At 54.0% G+C, this 16820-nt stretch overlaps 2 protein-coding genes across 6 annotated transcripts; both read left to right on the top strand.

Moving 5' to 3' along the window:
* Positions 1-5195: 5195 nt before the first annotated feature.
* SPATA24 (spermatogenesis associated 24) lies at positions 5196-11030 on the top strand. 5 transcript variants are annotated; one of them, XM_060091996.1, is made up of 6 exons: positions 5196-5319; positions 6567-6632; positions 6854-6984; positions 7070-7140; positions 10161-10263; positions 10400-11030. In XM_060091996.1, exons 1-6 carry the CDS (start codon positions 5203-5205, stop codon positions 10575-10577), a joined length of 666 nt encoding a protein of 221 aa, XP_059947979.1. In that variant the 5' UTR covers positions 5196-5202; the 3' UTR covers positions 10578-11030. The 5 variants fall into 5 exon arrangements, with proteins under 5 accessions (XP_059947979.1, XP_059947977.1, XP_059947980.1 ...); XM_060091994.1 differs by having other exon boundaries at positions 10107-10263; XM_060091997.1 differs by having other exon boundaries at positions 10372-10583.
* Positions 11031-12384: 1354 nt separating this feature from the next.
* On the top strand, positions 12385-15450 carry PROB1 (proline rich basic protein 1). Its single transcript, XM_060091993.1, has one exon. It carries the CDS (start codon positions 12385-12387, stop codon positions 15448-15450), a length of 3066 nt encoding a protein of 1021 aa, XP_059947976.1.
* The last annotated feature ends 1370 nt before the right edge of the window (positions 15451-16820 follow it).

Genomic DNA, 16820 nt, shown 5'->3' with positions numbered 1-16820 from the left:
AATATTAAAGTAATATTCAATTCAGCAAAGATGGAGAACTTACTATGTACCAAGTGGGCTGAACTTTTGGGATGGGGGTCAGGAAACAAGTGAGACCCAGTACCATAGCTCCTGGAGTTCACATCTAATGGGGAAAGCCAATTAGACAATGCTCCCCAGTGGGATGAATTTCAAAGGGGAGACCAAAGGAAGCTTGGGAATCTATAACAATGGGATTTAATCCAGGATGGAGGATCAGTGAAAGCAATTCTGAGGAAAAGAGATTTGAAATGTAATCATCCTTCATACAGAGTGCAGTGATTTTTTAAATGGGGATAGAAGCAACACCATTGGAGTGCTCCCATTTCCACAAATAGCACCACCATCCATCTAAATATGAAGTCAGAAACCCAGGAGACTTTGTGTGGTAGACTTAATTTGGTGTCCTCCAGTGGACCACACCTAATATTCATGACCTTGTGTAGTCCCCTTTCTGACCCGGGCTGGCCTTGATCTTTAATCAATAGAATGTGGCAAAAACAGCAGCTTGCATTTTTGCACTTAGGGGAAACCAGCTTCCATTTAAGTCCCACCACCCTGAGACCACCAAGCTAACCACATGGAGAAGCCATGCAGAGGAGAACCAAACAACTGAGCTGGCAGCTAGAACTGAACCCAGACACAATCTGAGCCAAGCTGGTTGCCACCCACACTGATGATCACAGCAGAAATGAGCTGCCCTGCCAAGCCTGGTTCAAACTGCAGAACCGTGAGCAAATAATACACTGGCTAATGTTTGTTTCTTTTTTTTTTTTTGGCCGCACCGAGCGGTATGTGGGATCTTAGTTCCCAGACCAGGGATTGAACCCGCGCCCCCTGCATTGCAAGCACAGAGTCTTAACCACTGGACCGCCAGGGAAGCCCCCTGGCTACTGTTTTAAGCCATGACATTTTGTGGTAGTCTGCAGCAGTAGATAACCAAACACCTCGACTCCCTTTTCCCCATATCCCCTCCATCATTAAGTCCTATAAATTCTACTTCCAGAACATCCTAAATCCATCTTCTCTCTTCATCTCCTCTGATAACATCTGACTCCCAAATACCATCCACTTTCTCTGACAGAAACTACTGCAGTAGCTGCCTAAGTAGTCTCTGTGCATTTACTTAGGGCCATCTCCAATCTATACACCTTGCTGCAACCAGAGAGATCTTTTCAAACATAAATTATAGCATATCACCCTCTTGTTTAAAATACTTCAGTACCTTTCTTTTGCCCCTGTAATAAAAATCAGCAAAGTCTTCAGTATGGCCTAATACTTAAGGCTCTACCAGGTTTCTGGCCGCTACCCCTGCTTGTCCTGTACATCTTTTTCTTTTCTGCCATACTAGCCTTTTAGTTACTACACTATGCCAACCCTTTTGCCCGAGGGACTTTGTATATACTGTTCCCTCTTTCTGGAAGCCTTTCCCATTCACTTGCCCCTGCCCCCTTTGCAAAGTGCCTCCTGGTTAACTTAATAGGTTTCATTCAGCTCAAACATCTCTTCCTCACACCTGACACCCCAGGCTGGGCTAAATCTTTTAAATTACTCTCATTCCTCTCTTTCTTGTACCTCTCATAGCTATAATGCTATTTACTTGAATAGTGACTTAAATTGGGATTTATTTGGGTGTTTATTTGATTATTATCTGTCTCCCCCATTAGACTAAGTTCCAGTCTGGTTTTATCTGAACTGAACCTTGAAGGAAATGACATGTCACCTGTCAGGACTTCCTCTGGAAGTACAGCTCAAATTCTTTGAAACTACTTCCATCAAAAGGTAGGATGGGGCTTCCCAGGTGGCGCAGTGGTTGAGAGTCGCCTGCCGGTGCAGGGGACGCGGGTTCGTACCCCGGACCGGGAGGATCCCGCATGTCGCGGAGCGCCTGGGCCTGTGAGCCATGGCCGCTGGGCCTGCGCGTCTGGAGCCTGTGCTCCACAGGGGGAGAGGCCACAGCGGTGAGAGGCCCATGTGCCGCAAAGAAAAAAAAAAAAGGTCGGATGTGTCCCCACTGCTTTAATACGGACTCTGTGGTTCCTTGACGAATAAGGTTGGGCAGAAATGACACTATGCCAGTTTTTAGGCCCAGGCCTTAAGAAAACTGGCATCTCTCATTTCGTCACTTTGTGGGTTTTCTTTGTTTTTTGTTTTGGAACCCAGGCCCCCGGCAGTGGAAGCACAGAGTCCTAACCACTGGACCACCAGGGTATTCCCTCCGTTTCATCACTTCGGATGCTTTCTTTTAAACCCAATCACCATGCTATTAGAAAGCCCAAGTGGCGCATGGTGAGGAACCAAGAACCTTGGTCCTGAGTCTCAGATGAACTCCCAGCTGACCGCACCAACTTGCCAGTTATGTGAGTGAGCCGTCCTGGAAGTGGAACTTCTCATACCCTCACCCCCTAGCCCACTAACCATCCCAGGCAATACGACATAGAGCAGAAATAAGCTTTCACTATTGAACCCTGCCCAAAGTGAAGATTCCTGAGCAAAGTGATTTTCTTAAGCTGTAAATTTTGGGTGGTTTGTTAATACAGCAGTAGATAACCAGAACATCAACCAGTATGACAAGCCTGTGCAGAAAGGCAGCACTTCCCAGGGCAGGATCACAAAGCTATCTGTGATGTCATGTTATCCTGAGCTTTGCTGAGCCCCAGCTGGCTAAGAACCTGTAGTTTTTGGTGACATAGAGTGGGAGTCCGTGGCAATCCCCAACCAGGGTGAGCGTCCCTCATGTCCATGCTAGTATGCAGGGTGCAGACCTGGATCCAGGGTTCTCTCTTTGCTCATAACTTCCCATCCTCAGGAACTGGCTGCTGGAGCCTTTTAGGGTTTTGCCCTAAATGTGGAGGGCAGCTGGCGGAGGTGAATGTTGAGTGGCAAGGGAACATCAAGCAGCACCTCCTAAAAGACCCTAGAGAGGGGACAGAGTTCGTGGGGAGATTCAGTGATTGCTGCCCCAGAGCAATGTGCAGCTTTGTCCAGGGTAATTCAAAGGAGCATTCGCATTTGAAAGACAAAGTTCCTAGAGGTCTCTGTCCTGAGGCACATAAACCACAGAGCATCCTATAGTCCCATGATATCCAATACAGTAGCCACTAGCCAAATATGGCTATTTAAATTTATTTGTTTGTTTGTTTGTTTGTTTATGACTGCGTTTGGTCTTTATTGGTGTGCCTGGGCTTTCTCTAGTTGCAGTGAGCAGGGGCTACTCTTCCTTGCAGGGCATGGGCTCTAGGCACACGGGCTTCAGTAGTTGCAGCACGTGAGCCATTGTGGCTCATGGGCTCTAGAGCCCAGGCTCAGTAGTTGTGGTGCATGGGCTTAGTTGCTCCGTGCATGTGGGATCTTCCCGGACCAGCGTTCGAACCCGCGTCCCCTGCATTGGCAGGTGGATTCTTAACCTTTGCGCCACCAGGGAAGTCCCTGGCTATTTAAATTTAAATTTTAATTGGAATTTTAGAAAAATTTAAAAAGCAATTCCTCAGTCACCTGAGCTACATTTCAAGTACTGCTGAGCCACGTGAGGCTACTGGCTGCTGGTACTGGACGGTGCAGAACATTTCCATCAGAAAAGTTCTGTTGGACTCTACAGCTCTAGGCCCTTAAAAATTGATCAACAGAGGTGGCCTTGCCCTCAAGGACATGAGAACAGACACAATAAAAAAGGAAAGTTAAAACAAGGGCTACCACTGGGAGAGCCACAGGAATGGCCATGTTTGTCAGGTCACAACATCCAGCCAAAAAGAGGCACCTAAGCAGCTAAGGAGAGCAGCCTAAGTGGCTTACCTGAAATTTCAACTTCCCTTTGTGGTCATCGACAACATTTTTTCCAAACTCCTTCTTTTTTTTTTTTTTTTTTTTTTTTTTTGCTGTACGCGGGCCTCTCACTGCTGTGGCCTCTCCCGTTGCGGAGCACAGGCTCCAGATGCGCAGGCTCAGCGGCCATGGCTCATGGGCCCAGCCGCTCCGCGGCATGTGGGATCTTCCCGGACCGGGGCATGAACCCATGTCCCCTGCATCGGCAGGCAGACTCTCAACCACTGCGCCACCAGGGAAGCCCCAAACTCCTTCTTAATATAGTCATTTCCTACTTGGGGGTTTCAAATTCCATAACTTCAGAATCCACTATGTTCAACCAAAATGCATCACAGCATTATGGTTAAGAACATGGACCCTGGAATCAGACTGCCTCTGTCCAAACCCTGTTCCAAGGCTCACTAGCTTGGGTGACCTTGGCTTATTGGGTTATTCATTCTCATAGAACCTGCATTTTCTCATCTGTAAAATGTGGACATTAGAATCTACTTCACAAGGTTATTGTGAAGATCACATGAAATAACACTAATAAGGCATAATGGTGTCATGAAATAGTGAATACTCGATAAATATTAGCTCTGGTAATAGCTAATATCTAATAGCCTGAGCATAATCTTATTTGGGTTTCAAAACAAGCCCTCAATGAGGATTGGTGGGGATGTGTGATCACCTTATCCTTCCCTGCCTCCATTTTACAAGTCTCCTTCATGCCTGACTTCAGTTCTAATATATTCAGGCTCTTCAGGCTGCCCAGAGCCTGGTACCAGAATGTGAGGACTCTTATCTTGGGTGAAGGCACTCTCCTTTTCTATTCTTGAGCTTCCCTTCATTGCTTAGGCTCAGGCCCCCTAAATACTCAGTGTGTTCCTAGGAGGAATAAAGATCACAGGAGGCTGGAGTCTCATACTATGGGGGAAATTTAGAGATCAGAGTGGAATAAAGAGACATGTGAAGCTAAATATACAGGGGTTGTCTTAGCTGACCCTTGCTTCAGGGTCTTGCAGTTTAATGGGCCCTGGGAGAAGGGTGAGGGCTGGTGTCTGAGTGTTGCCTGCCCCTCGGTCCTTACAGTAAGTATAAGCCGGGCCCTGCCCGCTCCTCAGGACTGCCTGAGAAACATATCATATAATAGATGTGCAAATTCCCTATAAACTTAAATTACTAACAGTGTTGGAAGTTCTCTTCCCCAGTCGGCTCCTCTAAGAGAGCGGCTCCTTTAAGAGGCGGGCCCCATCCCTGCTAACAAAGGAAGTCCTCGCCCCTGGTTGCCAGGGTGCTTTGTGGCGTCTCATTCTCATTGGTGGGCGTCAGCGGGGAGGCAAGCCGCGGCAGCCATTTCCAACGAGCTGGCGGGGGCGAAAGATGGCGACGCCCGTCGGGTGGTCGCGGGGGGGGTCAGGATCAGTGTGTCTCGCCTTCGATCAACTGCGGGACGTGATTGAGTCTCAGGAGGAACTGATCTACCAGCTGAGGAACGTGGTACGCAACCAGAAGAGCTGGGGGATGCCGGACTGGACGCCTAAGTGGTGGGGGCGGGGCCAGACCCTGTCCCGATGCCAGGGGCGGGCCGATAGCACATTGCCAATGGCGTCATCACGAGGAGGCGGGGCCCAGATGTGTTCCGGCTGGTAGAGGTGGAGCCAAAAGGGGGCAGTGTCTCGTGAATATTTACCGGGGAATTTTAGTCAAAGCCAAGTTGTTTCCTACTCTCTCTGACTGGTTGTGCAGGGCCTGATAGATATGCCCATCTATTCACTGAGCTTTAGTTTCCCCATTTCGTTTTTTTTTCTTTTTGGCCTCGCCACATGGCTTGCGGCATCTTAGTTCCCTGACCAGGGATCCAACCCCGCCCTCTCGCAGTGAAAGCTGGAGTACTAACCACTGGACCGCCAGGGAATTCCCAATTTCCTCATTTCTAATTGAAGATGACTTCACTGACTTGCCAAGGCCTTTGTGTGCAGAGTAACTATAACATCCTTCCTATTATGGAATCCCCTCCCCATGATGAGTGCATTAAGCACAGAATTGGCTCTTCACATGTTGACTTAAAGGCTTCCAACCCCTTTATGTCCCTTTGCTTTTGCTTTTTTGATCAAACCCCCGTTCATGGGTGCAAAGCATTGGAGCCACAGATTACATGGACAGGCATGGTAAAATCCTGGCCAACTGGAGTTCATAGTTTTTCTGTTTTGTTTTTTATCTGGGTAAGAAGGTGGGGACACATAAAACTGACTTCACATCTATTTCTTTAACGGTAGTATGCAGCTCTGGACACTGAATTACCTGCATACCTTTAGGTACCCAGGTCTTTCTGTTGGCAGCTGGCCTTTGCATGTGTGTTCTCACTGTCTGGAACACTTTTCTTTTCCATCCTCTTCTTCTGGCCCACCCCTATTTAGCAGTCAGATATCAGGTTGACATCCCCTTCCCTTGAAGCTGTTCTGACCCTTCCCCAGGCCGGGTCAGGGGCCTCCTCTGGGAACCTCCATCATAGCACACACCATGTTAGAAGTGGTGGCCATGGGCTGTCTTATCCACGAGACTTCTTGCTCCTTGAGGGCAGGACGTAGAGCTGAGCATCAGTGAATCTTGTGGAATGAACTCTCCCTTCCCTGGGCCTCAGTGTCATCCTAGGTGCCCTGGGCATCCCATTATCTATCCTCAGTCCTGGTCCCTAGAGAAACCCCTACCACCCCAGCCCCTTCCTGAGCCAGGCTCTGTTGCAGATGACTCTCCAGGACGAAAATTTTGTCAGTAAAGAAGAGTTCCAGGCAGTGGAGAAAAAGCTGGTGGTAAGTGATGGCCTCTGTCAGCTTCCCCCATTTCCCAGGATCCCTGTGATTGGGTAGAGTCATTGAGTATTAGCCTCTGAGAGCCTCCAGCCCCAATAGTAAGGACAGAATCTTCCTGTACCCTGGCTTCTATGTGCCCTTCTGAGAAAGGGGGCTGGTTAAGGGAGCCTAGGAGACCCAGCGTGGCTTGGGGTAATGAGGTCACTACTGCTGCCCTGTAGGAAGAGAAAGCTGCCCATGCCAAGACCAAGGTTCTCCTGGCCAAGGAAGAGGAGAAGTTGCAGTTTGCCCTCGGAGAGGTAGAGGTGCTGTCTAAACAGCTGGAGAAAGAGAAGCTGGCCTTTGAAAAGGCGTGAGTGGGCCTTGGTAGTGGGGGAACGGTTGGGGGTTCCATCTGCCCATCAGCCTTCCCACCCTTTCTTATCTTCTCCACTCAGGCTCTCCAGTGGCAAGAGCAGAGCCCTGCAGGAGTCCAGCAAGAAGGACCAGCTCATCACCAAGTGCAATGGTAGGCGGGAGGCCCGCACTCCCTCCCATGCTTACATGCGTGGGCTCTTCCCTAACAGCCCAGTGCCTGTGTCCAGAGCAGGGTTTCACCCCAACTTCTGTCCCTGGCTGAGGATACATGCAAGCCCAGGTGGGCCACACCTTTGCAAAGGCCTTCAGCGAGCAGGCAGGCCACGGAAATGAGGGAAGTAGTTGGTGTACAGTATTCCTCATGGCCATAAAGGAATGGGCTCGCTCCCATTTTTCTTGAAACATATGACCTTCTTAGTCCACCTTTTTGTTTTCCCACTTTTGGTGACTATTAGTAATAGTGTACTTTACTTATAACTCTGTTAGCAGAGGAACAACGGGGCAAGCACAGTGCTGTGTGGAAGCTGACGCTTAGTTTCAGTGTTGGGGACCCAATAGGAGGAGTGGGGACTGTGGTAATGTGGAGAACCATGCCCCCTCTCAAGGGCCTAGCACCTCTGCTGTGGGAATAGGGGCCCAGTACTGTCAGATCTTTAAAAAAGAAGCTGGAAACCACATTTTAATGGAAGCGTTTCTGACTTTTTAGTGTTGGCAACTGATTTAGAAATTTTTTAAGTATTGTATGGGCCAGGGAAAATATGTCTGTGGGCCGTTAGGTTTCAACTCTGCTCTATGCAGATGCCTGTGGCCACTTGTTGGCCCAGTTGGTGCCCTGAGTTGTGGGGCACTTTCAGTGAGCTACCCAGTGTCCTGAGACCTTAGGACCCCCTTTCATTTTCCCAGAATGCTAAACTCCCCTTACCTAGTTTAAGAAGTAGATGTAAATTCCATATACAACATTTCCTTCATTCACTGCAGCATTCATTTTGAGTAGGTCAGAATTCAAGCCCAAAAGGGGTTCAGTGTCTCTCCTGATGGGCCCCCACCTGGAGCCTTGGGCACCCCCTACCCACCAATGCAGCCTTCTCTCTCCCCTGGTGAGTACTGTCACTGGAAAGATGCCAGCAGGCTGCCATCTTGATCTGGCCAAGTGGGCTAACGAGCCTCATGGTTGTTTGATCAAGAGCCCCTGTTAGGGCTTCCCTGGTGGTGCAGTGGTTAAGAATCCGCCTGCCAGTGCAGGGGACACGGGTTTGAGTCCTGGTCCGGGAAGATCCCACATGCCGCAGAGCAACTAAGCCCGTGTGCCACAACTACTGAGCCCGCGTGCCTAGAGCCCGTGCTTCGCAACAGGAGAGGCCACCGCAATGAGAAGCCCACACACCGCAACAAACAGTAGCCCCCGCTCACCGCAACTAGAGAAAAGCCCGCGCGCAGCAACGAAGACCCAACGCAGCCAAAAATAAAATAAAATAAATAAATAAATTTTTTAAAAGAGCTCCTGTTAGGACCTCCTGGAGCCCAACAGGCAGTCAGCGCCTCCATACCCAAGGATGTTGGTCTCCTAGTCCTTCCCCTTTCCCTGGACATCCCCCCACTTCCCTAAAAGCCTAGGGTTCTTTCCTGGTGCTGCTAGAGGCCCTTCCTCTACGATATTTCCTAGAGATCAGCCAGGGCCTCGGGGGCTCTGCGTCTGCTTGTGGAATGTGTGTGAGTCACGGGGAGGAGCCTGGCTGCCTCCCCCAAGAATGTTCTGAACTCCTCCAGTAGGGCATAAGCCCTCACCTGAGGAGATCTGGTGACCTGAGCTACCCCCTGGCCTGTCTCCCACCCCCGCTACCTCCCTTTGCATGGTTCCAGTTTTACACTTACATAGTTCCTTATTCTCAAAACGCTTTTCTAACCATTCTCTCATTGGGTGCCATTTATTCTAAATTTAGCTCTCATTTATTTTAAAAGATTCAAACACACTTATGGTACTTTTTTCCCGTAAGAACTTCACAAGCAATCAGTTTGGATTCACTGGATGACCTGAGGAAGGAGGTTCAATAGTCCTGGTCCTGTGACCCAGCGAGCCCATGTTTTCATTCTTTCCCTTCACCCATGTCTCTCTGTAACGTGTGCCTTAACTTTTTATCAGATCTTCTCTTTTGAAACCTTCACTGCTTCAGTATATCTGCATTTTCAGAGCTTATGTTCTAGTTAATCTTTGTCCAGCCTTTAAAAGCAGTAGGATTTTCTTCCTTTGAGAATCAGAATTTTCCAGGACTCCCTGAGGGACATTATGTAAATGAAGCAACCCCAGATCCCTACAGCCTCACTGGATTTTAACCCAAGACACAAAACTTACGCTTGCTTCTAATGCGCACTTAATCTGGGGGTAAGCTTTGCCACCACTATCTCCCTGGGTCCTCCCCACCTGCCCTGTGGAATAGGGATCCTGTCTTCTCCCCTGAAGCCCTAACACAGGGCTGGGCATCCAGCTGGTCCTCAGTAGGTCTGGTTGGATTGAAATGACTGAATTAGGTGATGTTTCTAAGACCTAAAGGCCCAGGGGACATCCTGTTCATTCCACAAAAAAAAGTATTGTACATCTAGTATGTGCCAGGTACTATTTTAGGCCTTAGGGCTAAAGCCGTGAATAAAACAAAAAATCCTTGTCCTTGTGGACCTTATATCCTAGTAGAGGAAAAGACAAATGAGCAAAATGTGTGGTCTGTGAGATATAAGTGCTAAGAAGGAAAATAAAGCAGGAAAAGGGGATAGGAAGTATTGGGAAGGGTTGTGATTTTAGACTAGGAAGGGTCTCGCCAAGGAGGTGATATCTGTAAAGAGCTGCAGGAGTTGAGGGCAGGAGCCATTCATCCTCCTGCTTTTGGGCAGGGCTGACCATCTCTCTCCAAGGGCCCTTGCCTGCCTTCATGTGAGCTACCTGGTCCAGAATAGAACTGTAAAGTCACTGACACATTCATCAAGATGTTGTGCCCTCCATTCCCACCCCATCATGACTCCATAATAAACTCATTCTTATGAAGGCATTAGCAACTACTGTTGGACAACCCCTGGGTGGGGGGAGCCAAGTTCTGAAAAGACCCCTGAGGGAATGCCTTATTTCAGGAAGGAGCTCATGGGATGGGAACCACTCCTCCTGCCTGCCTCTCTCCCCCACAGAAATTGAGTCTCACGTTATAAAGCGAGAAGATATACTTAATGGCAAAGAGAATGAGATTAAGGAGTTGCAGCAAGTTATCAGCCAGCAGAAAGAGATTTTCAGGTGAGGGGTCCGGGCCAGGCTGGGGGTTGTTGATGGAAGTGGGGAGCCAGACCTCTGGTCCCTACGCTTGGGCTGTCCCCAGCCCATGCCCAGCCGGCTCCGTTGCAGGAATCACATGTCTGACTTCTGGATCCAGAAGCAGCAGGAGAACTACATGGCCCAGGTGCTGGACCAGAAGCATAAGAAAGCCTTGGGGATGCGTCAGACCTGGAGCCGCCAGCGTTCCAAGGAAAAATAAAATGGTCATCTCCTTCCTGTTATCTGGCTGTAATGCCCAACCTCTGCCTCCTCTGCTGTGGTGGTCCCCATCCTGACCCTTCCGATCCCTGCGGGTACATCCCTCAGGCCTCACAGTGGCCTGGACCCCAGGGAAGAGGTAGGGTGAAAGGCAAAAGACACTCTCCTTCCTCCTTCCCTGCCTGCCTTTTGGACCACCACCTGCCAGGCCACTGCTGTGTTCAGAATGGATGCTCCTCGAGTCTCCAGCCCCTGCTACTCCCCTCCCTCCCTCCTTTGGGTAGTAGTGGGGGCCCATGGGGGTATGGGGTTGTAGCCTAGGGAAGGACTACTTGGTTGTCTAGTAGGCACTGTCCCTTCTTACTCTTGGTATTAAATTCCTTCCTACATAAACAACCCTGGTTACCCCAGTGCCCTGGTAAATTTAACTCTCCCAACTTGAAGGGCTATCTGTGTATGTGTTGTGTATGTGTCTGTGAGAAGCCCCGACTGGAGAGTTCAAAGATGGTGGGTTCCAGGACCACAGTGAATTTGGGAAATCAGTTTCCATCACATAACAACGCTGTACCTGTGAATCACATTTGCATCTTCTTACACATCTCCGAAACAGAAGCTTATTAGTCTGCACAAATGGAGGAAGGGGAAAGGACAATGCTGTGTTGTGTGTTTTTCTTCTGCTATGTCTATTTTTAAGGTGGGATAACTGTGTGAAGGGGCTATGACGTGCTCAAGTTGCATATGCAGGGCTGGATGTAATGGACAGGCTGGATCCTCTCAGAAGCCATCACTAATGTGCCCTAGGTGATCAAGGGGACACACCAGGCAGGGGTCCCACTCAAGGGAGGCTGAGTCAGATGTGTAAAGTCTAGCCTTTCCTGGCTCAATGTGAGAATGAATGCGTAGGAGGGGCCAGTGCTCTTGCTCCAGGGCCAGCTGGGGCCTGAGTCATAGCAGGACCTTGAAGCCAGAAGTTTAAGGGCAAGTGGTGCCCATTGTCATTGTCCCAAGAGAGTGACAGGTGGTGGCTGCTTCCCCATCAGCACTTGTCCCCAGGGCAAGTCCTGAGGTGGCAGGGGCTGGAATGAGGGCCTTGTGAGCGCATGGGGGAGCACAGAGCTATTCTTGCCTCAGAGGGGCTTTAGAGAAGGGACCACAGCTACCCCAGAGTTTCCTAAGAGATGCCACATCAGCATCCGGGACTTGTTCTGGCAGCCTGAAAAGCTAGAACTGTCCCCTCCAGCCTAGGTTTCCACTAAGGGCAGTGGGTCCAGCCAGGGACAGCAGTTTTTTGAGGCCCCAGTACAACTTTTGGAGTCGGGGGGAGCGGAGCCCTCCAAGCCATACTCCTCTATCAAAGGTGAGGGGGGAATACACCCTTATGAGCTCTAGCGACAGACTATGGGAGGGCCAGGGAGGAGGGTGCACTGCAGTGATGGGAAGACGCGGGGGACTGACATAAAGATGAAATTGTTAGCAAGACCTGAGTTGTCTGGTCTCCTGGCTCACACTCTGATCCACATGCCGTAGTGCTTGATCTCAGGCAGGTCCCTGCTTAGCCTCCGTTCTGTCACCGGTGATGGATGAGTGGAGTTGGGCCTAGCTCCTGCGTACAAGTTGGATGCCTGCCCTCCCCTCCCCTTCCCGTCAACCAAAGCCTGGAATACCACCCCAGGCCCTCCGGCCGCGCCGGAGAAGGGGTCTGGGAGGGTAGGACCCAGGGCCCAGTTCTCTCCGGCTGCCTACGCCGCCGTCTCGGGAGCGGACGCGGCCGCTTTAAGGCGCGGTGACCCCACGGCACCCGCGGGCGGGGCGGGGACAGTGCGGGCGTCGCGGCACCAGCGGAGGCGAACGCGAGGGAGAGAGTGCGCGGCGTCCGGCCCCAGCATGCTGACCGCGTTCGCCCCGCCAACCCTGCCCGGGCTCCCAGGGCGGCTGCCCGCGGCCCCCGCGCGGCGCCAGGACTCCTCCAGTTCGTCAGGCTCCTACCACACGGCTCCGGGTTCTCCAGAGCCCCCGGACGTTGGGCCGGACGCGGAGGGCAGGGCGAATTGGCCCACGGTGGCCCCTGTGCTGGGGGAGGGCGCGCAGCCTCGCCTGTCCGTCAGCGCCCAGAATAGCCGCCAGCAGCTCGGGCCCAGCTCGGGTTTCCCGCGAGGCCCGGCCTCGGGCCCTCGGCCACCCCAGCCCCAGCTGCGCATGCTGCCGTCGGGGGAGATGGAAGTCATCTTCGGCGCCGGGCCCCTGTTCAGCCGTTCTGACGCAGAGGATAGCGAGGTGCAACAGCTCACGACGCAGGCCTTCCGCAGCCTCTCTCCGCCCGGCTCCGCGTCTCCCATCCCTGCCGAACCGCAGCCCCAGGGCCCCGACGGTGGCTCCCGCTGGGCCACCTACCTGCAGCTGCGACCCCGCGGGCCGAGTCCTGCCACCCCAGCGCAGTTCGAGTGTGTGGAGGTGGCGCTGGAGGAGCGTGCCGCGCCTGCCAGGCCCCGGACGGTGCCCAAACGTCAGATCGAGCTTCGCCCCCGGCCCCGGAGTCCCCCGCGGGAGGCCAGCGCGCCGCCCCCGCGACTGTTCCTGCGCACCGGCTCCCTGGACGAGTCTCTGGGCCGCCTGCAGGCCGCCGCGGACCTCGTGCAGACGGCGCTGGCCAGAAAACTGAGCCCCGCGACCCCTGCCCCAAGCAGCGCCACCTTCGGACCCACGTTTCCGCCAGAGCCTGCGGCCCCGGAAACGCCCCGCAGTACTCGAGTGGCCCTGAAAGAGGCCAGGTCTCGGCCACCTCGTGTGCATTATAGTTCAGCCCCCGCCAGGGCCCCACGACCGTGGCCTAGCCTCCGTGAGCGCGCAATTCGGCGCGACAAGCCCGCGCCCGGGACCGAGCCGCTGGGTCCAGTTAGTTCCAGCATCTTCCTGCAGTCTGGGGAGAAGATCCAGGAGGCGCACCACCAGGAACCCAAGACTCGGTTCCCGCGAGAGACTCCGGATCGAACCGTCCTGAAGGCACAGAGTCCGTCTTCCCAGTCTAGGGCCCCCCGGGAGGTTTCGAGTAAGGCTGTGAGACCAAGGAGCCCATCCCCACTGTGGCAAGCCCCAAATGGGACCGTGCGGGGTCCTCGCTGCTCCTCGCCCCAGAACCTGTCCCCGTGGAATAGGGCTATCCGGAAGGTGAGTGGCCCGTCGCTCCCCGAGGCATCCTCCGCATGGGGAAATCAGGATGCTGCTGTCACGGAAACTGTCAGCAGAAAGAGCCCTTCCCCTCCGACCCTTTCCCAGTGGAATCGGGGTGTTGCCAGTGCAAGAAACCCATCCCCCGAAGCTCCTTCCTCGTGGGAGGTTCCGCATCCGGCAGTTGGGGATACAGTTGAGGGGAGTAGGAGCCCGTCCCCGCCAAACTTGTCCTCATGGGAGACTCCAGATCGTCCTACTGGGACGTGGAGCCCATCGCCCCAAGAGACGTGGGACTCCACGGTGCAGAGCTCAGCGGTAGTGTCTACGCGGGAAGCTATGAATGGCGTAGCCCAGGAGGAACTGGTGCCACCCACGCCATCTGCACCCGGGACTCCAGAGCTAACAGAGGCGCAGAGTCCGTCCACGCGGGAGATGCCGGATCTTGCCTTCCGAGGCAGCCAGCTGTCGCCAGCGGTGGCTGCACCCCAGCTGCCCCTCAGTCGCCTCGTGGGCACCCTGGATGCCGACGCGCGCCCGGAAGCCTTGGGTTCTGGAGAAGCGACCTCGGGACGCCCGCGCGTGGCCATTCCGCGGCCCCGCGACGTGCGCAAGATGGTGAAGACCACATACGCGCCAAGCTTCCCGGCAAGCACCCCAGGCTCAGGGCTGCCTGCGCCTCCTGCGGAACCCCGCGGGGAGGAAGGCGGCGCATCCAAGACACAAGAGCTTCAGGCGCTGGGGGCCCCCGCCCCGGCTCACTACACTTCCGTTTTTCTCAAGGACTTTCTACCGGTCGTGTCACACCCCTACGAGACCCCAGAGCCAACCGCAGACACAGTCCCCCGGGACGTTACGCAGCCCAACGGGGTCCTGCGGCGTAGGGCAGAGAACAGCACGGCGAAACCCTTCGCGCGCACTGAGATCCGCCTGCCTGGTGCCTTGGCCTTAGGCCGCCGGCCGGAGGGAACCCAGGGAGTCGTGGTGCGCGGTCCTGGCGGAAAGAACAGGGATGCAGAGCCCCAGCGCCTGGTCCCCGACGACAAGGGTCGTACCAGCCCTCTAGGCGGCGCTCGCACCTCACCCCAGAAGTCGCCGATAGGGCCGGCAGGGACCCAACCTCCCGGACCGCCCCGCCCCAGCTCCCCGCAGGCGTACCCTAGCTCGAGCCCTGGAATAGCACCGAAACAGAAGACGCCACCTATGGCCCCTGAGCCCGCGGTTGCGGTCCAGTCGCCCCTCCCGCGGGAGCCCCAAGCGTCCGCTGGCAGAGCGGCCCCGCCCCAGGCCCGCGCCGCCTCGGCGCCTCCCATGGACCGGTCCCCGGAAGGCCCCTCCCAGGGGGCGCGCAGGCCGCCCGGGGCCGCGCACCCGGGGAAGGTCCTGGTGGACCCAGAGAGCGGCCGCTACTACTTGGTGGAGGCGTCGAGGCAGCCTCGGCTGCGGCTGCTCTTCGACCCCGAAAGCGGGCAGTACGTGGAGGTGCTGCTGCCACCCTCGCCCTCGGTGCCACCCCGCCGCGTCTACACCCCGCTGGCCCTGGGCCCCGGCCTCTACCCGCCGGCCTATGGGCCTATCCCTGGCCTCTCACTGCCACCATCCCCGGGCCCGCCGGCCTTCAGCGGCCCCCAGCTACCCTGGGCCTCCGAGGCGGGGCCCCTGGACGGGATGTACTACCTGCCAGTGAGCGGGACCCCCAGCCCCGCGCCTCCTCTGCTCCTCTGTGCTCCACCCTCCAGCTTGGGTCCCGCCCAGACGAGCAAGGGCTCCTTGTTCCCCGTGTGAGGCCCCAGGGCCTGATCCCCATGGTGTTGGGACCCGTTAATGGCCTTGGAGGTTCTGGCATCCAGTCCTGTGCCCTCTTTTCCTTCTATCACTTCTTTCTTTTACCCATCTCATGCAGTCTTCAGACCAGAAGTTACCTTCAGAGTGCTTATCTGAGACCCCCAGCGTTGATGGAGCTGGAGCTCAGGAAATGGCTGCCTGTTTCCTCCCCCCGACAAAATCGTATACCCCTTTCCCAAGCATTCCCAGAGTGTGGTGTGTTGGGGGGCTGTGTGTGTGTGTTGTGGGATGAAAAAAATGCAGAACGTGAGAGTTGTGAGTTAAGTTTTATTTGGGGCAAAATGAAAACTATAAGCCTGGGAGACAGCCTCTCAGCACTGAGGAACTGCTCCGAAGAGGTAAGTGGGGGAAGTCAGTGTATATGTGGGTTTGGTGAAGGAGGATACAGGCAATCAAGACCACATTTTGGCAGAAGGTTGCTGCTAGTCACAAGGAGCAGATGTCCATTAATGATTTTAGTGCTTTTCTAGTTATGAGAAGATGCAAGAAATTGGGCTCATAAAATCTTCTCCTGAAAATATCTGACTATCTAAAGGCCTTTTCTGCCAGTTTTTCCCAGAGCGCAGAGGGCCTCATTCCTGATCTCTGCCCAGAACTCCTTTCAGGGTGTATTGAAGGTCAGCGATTGCACTGGCTAGTGATTTCATCCTTGTAGAGGCAGATGGCAAGTGACAATTTTTAGTTGGTAGTGTGAGAAATCCCAGGACATGGCCCCAGATGCCGACCTGAGGGGGTGATGGGGTTCCTCGGGGGCAGCAGGAAATGGGAGCTGCAGGGGACAGGGCTGCCCCCAGAGGTAGTGAGCTGTCTATGTCTCCCTGAAGGCGGGCCCAGCAGAGGTGGAGCAGGCTAGTGAGCACTGATGGGATGAAGAGAGAAAGACACTGGCTATCAAATCTGTTTTTCTTTGCAAGAGGATCTGAGCCTTGGCCTGGGAGGCTGTGGGGGAGAGTGGCTAGTGCAGGCCCTAGGTGAGTCTCATCTGAGAGAGGGAGCTGCGGGGACAGGTGGTAGAGGTGGAGAGGGAAGTAATATGGGAGAGGCTGTGGAGGGTCAGCCCGGGACTTGGGGTGGGGGTGCTGCGGGGAAGGTGGGGAGGTGACTGTAGTCTCCAGCTGGGAGTACCGCCCCTCATTCTCCCCTCAACCCCAGCCTCTGACTTGGCTTGTCTAAGCCCTCAGAGCTGAACTGGCTGGTCCTGGGGTTAGGAGTGGAGGTTCCAGCCATTCCCACCGAGGGTGGGGGACAGATGAGTGCGTCGTCAGGAAAGTCTTAAAAGCACGGAGGATGGTTGAGCTGTTGTCCCAGAG

The sequence above is a fragment of the Mesoplodon densirostris genome, chromosome 3 (assembly GCF_025265405.1).
Source record: "Mesoplodon densirostris isolate mMesDen1 chromosome 3, mMesDen1 primary haplotype, whole genome shotgun sequence".
Taxonomy (NCBI): Eukaryota; Metazoa; Chordata; class Mammalia; order Artiodactyla; family Ziphiidae; genus Mesoplodon; species Mesoplodon densirostris.
This window is presented reverse-complemented; position numbering and strand designations above follow the sequence as displayed.